This window comes from Astatotilapia calliptera, chromosome 12, assembly GCF_964374335.1.
Source record: "Astatotilapia calliptera chromosome 12, fAstCal68.1, whole genome shotgun sequence".
Lineage (NCBI taxonomy): Eukaryota > Metazoa > Chordata > Actinopteri > Cichliformes > Cichlidae > Astatotilapia > Astatotilapia calliptera.
This window is the reverse complement of record NC_137433.1, coordinates 21,909,621-21,915,716: the sequence shown is the minus strand read 5'-3', so window position 1 is coordinate 21,915,716 and position 6,096 is coordinate 21,909,621. Positions and strand designations below refer to the sequence as shown.

Here is a 6,096-nt window from a genome sequence, read left to right as displayed (position 1 = left end):
CACACACATTCTCACACAGCTGTTAGAGGGCTCCTTATTTATGCTTGAGTAGTTTTTAATACGGTTAACGCTGGTGTGCACATCGTGCTTTTAAAAGGTTTTGTCGATAAGCTTAAGATGCCACAATGTTATTTTTTCCTGTGTGAAAGCCGGCTTTCAGTACAAACATGAGGATTCATGACTGATAACCAGCCAACTGTATATTTAACTAAATGTAGCTAAGAGGAAACGGGACAAAAATAATTTTAAATGAATATTTTATTTCACTTGTATAAAATTTGGGTTTCTACGAGAAGAAAATTTGGTTTCAGAGTTGATTTAAAAGAAGCTTATTTCTTAGATTTGAGAGATTATTTGAGAACTATCTGCTGCCGACAGAAAAAAAGCTTTCATGAAGCAGTGGAGTATTGTATGTGTGTATGTGTGTGTGTGTATATATATGAGAGCTAAAACACATTATTTCATTTTTCTGTGCACCACAGTTAAATGTGAAATAAACCAATTTGAGAAACAAACGTGTGTTTGTGTGGGATTATTGCTTGGAAGGCTATCCATGGTCCCGGCAGCGTGGGATATCTGCACACAAACACTCAGCACAACAAGAGCCAGAGCACACTTCTTTTTAAAAATGGTTTACTTTCCATGCACTTGAGTCTTTTTGTGCGCATCAGCCCAACCCACCAGAACACGCAGCATCAACCCCAGGCTAGTCAGACGATTTTCAGCCTGAGGCTTCATTTAGTTTCACAGTAGGTCAGAGGCAATCACAGACACACAAAAGAGCTCAAGCTCATTACAACAGATGACAACACAATGGACAGTGGCGTAAAAAAAATGGTGCAAATTCAGACTGTGGAGCGTCTACAAAGGCCTGCTGACGGGCTCATCTGTAATCTGCTAGGCTCTGAAATTACAAACATTTCTGTCACCTGTGATAATCAGCTGGTTGTGGAGCAGCTAAGGGAGCTAGAGGGGTACTGTTACTGCTGATGTCTACTCTTACAGGTCAGTGTGTTTGACTTCTGTGCTGGGCTCTGAGGAGCCACTCTCGGTGGCTATAGATGAAGCAGAAGGCTGGTAGGCAGGCTCATTTTTGAACGGGCTGTCTTTGGCAGGAGAGAAGCGGAACTCCTCCGGCACCTCGGCTTCGGCCTGAGCCTTCTTGTAGAAACCCAGTTTCCCCAGCAGCTCATTTATCTCAGAGCGGGTCATGTCAGACAGGGCGACGCGCTGCGGAGGAAACACACTTGTTATAAAAGGACCATTAAACTGTGCTCTAAACAAAAGACACTGATCTGCGATATATTAATAGTGCAGTAAAGCTGAGCTGAACATTGATGGGTTTAAAGAAACCTGAAAAAACATTAAACCTGCACAAATGAATTATGTGTCGTGTGAAAAGATCACTCGTGATGAAACTACAAAGCTCTGAAACATTTTACATTTCTTTTGGATCCTTGTTACAGTTTTCTGGCCAATGTGCTGCTCTTTTTAATGTCATAACAGACAGTTGTATTTATACAACCCATTCAAAAGCATGGGAACTGGCCCAAAGAGCTTTCCAGTGGAGGCTGATTAACAATGCAAACATACAAGACGTCACAGGAAGGAACAACAGGTGCAAAAAAAAAAAAAAAAGCGATAAAGGCTGTTAACCACAACCACGGCAACAAATGCAGGAGTTAAGAAAAAATAAGGCTATATAAAAGATATGGCTGAAGTTAAAAACAAAATAACACCTGAGAACAGGAAAAGTAAAAAGGAGAAAAATCTGATTAAATCATAACAGTACTTTAAAATTTCAAAGAAGCCTCAGATCAAACAAAGTGATCTGCGAGTCATTCCACGGAAATGCTCCCGGCATTTACAAAAATATTACACTTGAAAAACACTTTAGGGTTACAATTTATTTCCACATTCAAATAAAACGTTATCCGAACTATTACATCTTCTCGAATATTCAGTTCAACAATTTTTTTTTGTTTGTTAAGTGATAAATAAGTTTGACCATCACAAAAATGCTCATCCCCACAGTCAAGTATAGTGATTCAATGCTGTATTTTGACCACAAAAATATGCTTTTTACCATTTAAAACGCCATAATAGGACTACCACATATATTTTAAACATGACACAACAAAGCTGAACTTGTGTAACTGCATGAGAAAAGTCTATTGTTTTGAATTGCTAGTGGTAAGTGGTTTATCTGAATTCCTCTCTTATTTAATAATTTGAAGCTTTTAGTTAAAGTCACTGGTGTTACTCACTTTACTTTTAGGGAAGTGCAAAATACATAAATTGATTAAATGACAGAACTTAATGAATATGAGGTGACTGACATGCTGTGACTCCCAATTACACAAAAACATTACAAGCTGTTTCTGGAGTAAAACTTTAGTATTTTATGTAAATTCTAACTGTTCTGTATCATTATCAATCTTTTTATCAAGTACGTCTAATTTGGGTGTCTAATATCTCAGCAGATGGTTCACTGCGTCACTGTTTTTTTGTCACATAAAATAAAACATGTCATATTTGACCAGATAATTTCACAGCCATTGAATTTTGTTACACTTAAGGCTTAACATATGAAGGATTACTTACTTTTAACTGTATGAAATTAATAAGACAATCTGCTGATTTGTTGCACGATTATTATAACCGACTACGTGGCTGAAGAGCCTGAGGAAATAATATTCATTAAAACGCCTGAAGACTTGCAGAAGGAGTAAGGAAACACCGTTGAGGGAAAAAAAAAAGAATCACAGCACAACCAGGCTTTGAAATTTGGGGGGGAAAAAGCTGTCATTTTTGTAACTAAATAGTCAGTTAAGTAATAATTTAGTTCAAGTTTAAATGTTAGAAGTAAATTCTTGTCATATCAAAGTGGGATATATCTGTAGAATGACCTGTGCTCTGCAGATTTCTTGTTTCCTTCTGAAGTTATTTTAATCCAAAAGACGGGAAAAGCTCAGAGCCTGCTCAGCGGTCACAGGACACCTGTTTGTCATCATTTCAGCTGTAATCTCTTCGAGTAATGATGTCAAGTGTTGGTGGTGAGATGCTTTACTTCAGTTGTTAAACTGAATCTGACATTCAGCACAAACGAGTGTCATATTTGCTGCAAGTAAACAACAAATACAATTTAAAAAAGTAAAATAAAAGAAAGGCACAACACACACTTACGTCCAGCTCTTCATAATAATGGTTCAGGAGGACAAGCTCAGGGTCTGCGCCAGGAATGTGCTTCATCACCAGGTTATGGCTGAGGTGGTGCTCAGGGATTAAACAGCGTGCAGTTTATGAGCAGATATTTCTAAAGAGTAACAGTGCACTTCAGTGAAAGGATACTAAAGAGGAATATCCTGGATCACAAAGGCTTTGACCTGCAGACAGAGGTTTGGATTAGTGTTTTCCACTCAGTTTGGGTTTCAGTGGCAAATGTGTCAGGGATTATGTGAAACTCTAAACTAAAATGTTCCTCAGAGAGAAAAAACTTCTAGGCAGGAGTAAGGCTTTAGCCTGCCTCTGACCCCTGGCTCTCAGTGTTTTGTCACTTTTGTTCACATAACAGGGCAACTTGCCTCTCTGAGCCTGTTCAGCTGTCATCCACCACACGTCTGAGGAAAGACAACAACACAAGAAACAAGAAAAAGTTACATGCAGAGCTCGTGTTTCAGAAATGGGGCTTTACAAGAACTGGAAACATGATTACTGAACACACGTCATCTGCAACTGTAATGCATCTTTATACAGAAAAAAAAATCATTTATGTGCTGGTATCACTGCGAGCTTTTACTTTGAAGAACGCTTAGTACGGCCCCAGGGAAGGCCACCCGACCTATTTTTGCTGATATCTGAGCCTCAGGTATAAGGCGTGACTAACACTACAATAACAACAGATCATGATTTGCTTCAGTGATGCTGGCAAGTAGGTGACTGGGTAGGTGACACCCTGGGGGAAACTGCACAGATCTCAAAAGAAAAAGGTGTAGAGTTTCAGTCTTTGTGCAGGACCGCCTGTTACACACCCTGTGCCCCCCTTTTAAGCTTCCACCAAGTCACTTTGTGATGACGATTTTAGGGTTACTAAAATAGTAACAATGTGAATTAGAGACCGTGTTCTTCATTAGATCGCAGGCCATTCAAGCACGGAGGCATCCATTCACCTTAGTACACATCTGTCCTGGTCACGCATGCGCCCAATCCAAAAATGTTTAAAAGCAGGGCACCCATTCACACGTTTAAACGATAATTGGCCCTGACACGATTATTTCCGTGTTCTTCTTTATGCGGAGGATTATGAAAAAATAAAGCCTTATGTTACCTCCACCCTCGCTCTTGCCAGCCCCTCCAGCTTCTTCAGATCCACATCATAAGCCGAGGCGCAGTGAAGTAAACTGGCCAACACGATCAGCCACATTTCTCCTGCTTCAGATCGAGGAGCCGCACTCGCTCTTCACCGGGACCAGTACCTGCAGATGATTGAAGGTAACCGAGCTATGGAAGAGGAGGGAGGAGAGATGATGAGCAGCTATGTCACGTCCGGACCTTTTGCCACGTCAAATATTTTTGTGGCGGAGAGAGGAGCAGGCGTGGTTAGCGCGCTCATTGGTTATTCCAGGCTTCCTTATGGATTTCATGCGCGCTCTATAGGCTGTCACAGGCGGTGTAATTGTAGAGATGGACAACGGAAAGAGCTCTGTTATTGTCTGCGTGCTCTTCTTTTTTTTTGATGTCCTTTTGTGCAAAGTGACACATGTTACATTAATAAGAGCATAATTTTAAATTCCTAAATGCACTGGATTATATGGTAGACTGATCCTGAAGGTGAACTATGCAAAGTTATTTAGTCTGTGTAATCTTGGATTTAGGAGGATTAAAGAAGATCGATTGTTGTAAAGGATTGTGGTTGAAAAACTCAGAGTCCCGTGAAGGAAATGTGATATTTACCAAGTCAAGGACTATTTAATGAGTCACAACCCTGTGTGGGAGCAGACTTTTCAGGTGTCTGATCCCCGCACTACAAAAGTTCTCACAGTGACCGGTGAGCGCTGAGCTCAAGAAATATTAGATCCGAATATGAAATAAATCCAACTTACTTGTATTTTACCTTCTTTCGCTGTTCTCCTGTTTAAATATAAAGGATAGATCCTCCTATATAAACATTTCTGGGAAGAAGAAAAACTGGAGCTGTTTGCTGTGTTTGCACTGCTCTGTTTCCGGGGTTAAAGCAGGTGACGGTATGTAAACCATTAGTTGAAACAACAGGAAGGAGGACCTCCCCTTGAGTTAAGAAGGGTGTCAGGTTTACAATCTCACTTGAAAAAACCGTGGAAATAAGTTGCGCCAACATCAATGAGGTAAACTACAACTTCACAGCTCACCTCCCTGAACTCACTGTGCTGTTGATCAGCTTCTTTGTTTTCAGGATGTCCCTTTCAGGACTGCTGTGCTGAGACTTCTTACGCGTCAAGTGAAGCTCATTTGTGTGAAACTCGTTTATAAATAGACTTCACTGGTGCCACCGGTGACAAATAAGTCAGTCACAACACTGGGACAAATGTTATGTTTTTATTAGGGCTGTCAGTCGATTAAAATATTTAGTCGCGATTAATCGCATACTTATCAATAGTTAACTCAAGATTAATAGCAAATTAATCAGATTTGTTTTTTAAATCTGTTCTAAAGAAACTTCAACAGCATACTCTTCATGTTTCTAATACCCTTAACAGTATGGGAGTGAACAAATATACTTGCTTTATGCAAATATGTTTTTATTGCAACAATTCAAAACAATGAAAAGTCCAAAATACTCTTCAGAAAAACCTCAAAGGTACTGAATGCTCAAATATCTAAATTATCAGCACCGGGAAAAGATCAGGTATGCTATACCATGTTAAAACAACTCAGTGAGTCCGCTAAAGATCTTTTGTGGATTTATCTCTAAATATCAAAGTGGGTTTAGAAGAAGGAGGAATACTATGGATCCAGTTTTATGTTTGGAACATGAAGTTCGAAAAGCACAAACAAACAGTGAGAGTGTAGTTTTGATATAGAAACGGCCTATGATATGATGTGGAGAGATGGCCTACT

At 39.6% G+C, this 6,096-nt stretch overlaps 1 protein-coding gene across 5 annotated transcripts; it reads right to left on the bottom strand.

Moving 5' to 3' along the window:
- Positions 1-616: 616 nt before the first annotated feature.
- On the bottom strand, positions 617-5,275 carry selenom (selenoprotein M). 5 transcript variants are annotated; one of them, XM_026188775.2, is made up of 6 exons: positions 5,103-5,275; positions 4,328-4,500; positions 3,585-3,620; positions 3,352-3,386; positions 3,187-3,265; positions 617-1,230 (listed from the first exon to the last, which is right to left on the bottom strand). In XM_026188775.2, the coding sequence occupies exons 2-6, from the start codon at positions 4,421-4,423 to the stop codon at positions 1,000-1,002; spliced, it is 477 nt and encodes a 158-aa protein (XP_026044560.1). In that variant the 5' UTR covers positions 4,424-4,500; positions 5,103-5,275; the 3' UTR covers positions 617-999. The 5 variants fall into 5 exon arrangements, with proteins under 5 accessions (XP_026044560.1, XP_026044562.1, XP_026044561.1 ...); XM_026188777.2 differs by having other exon boundaries at positions 4,328-4,475; positions 5,103-5,247; XM_026188776.2 differs by having other exon boundaries at positions 5,114-5,242.
- Positions 5,276-6,096: the final 821 nt, after the last annotated feature.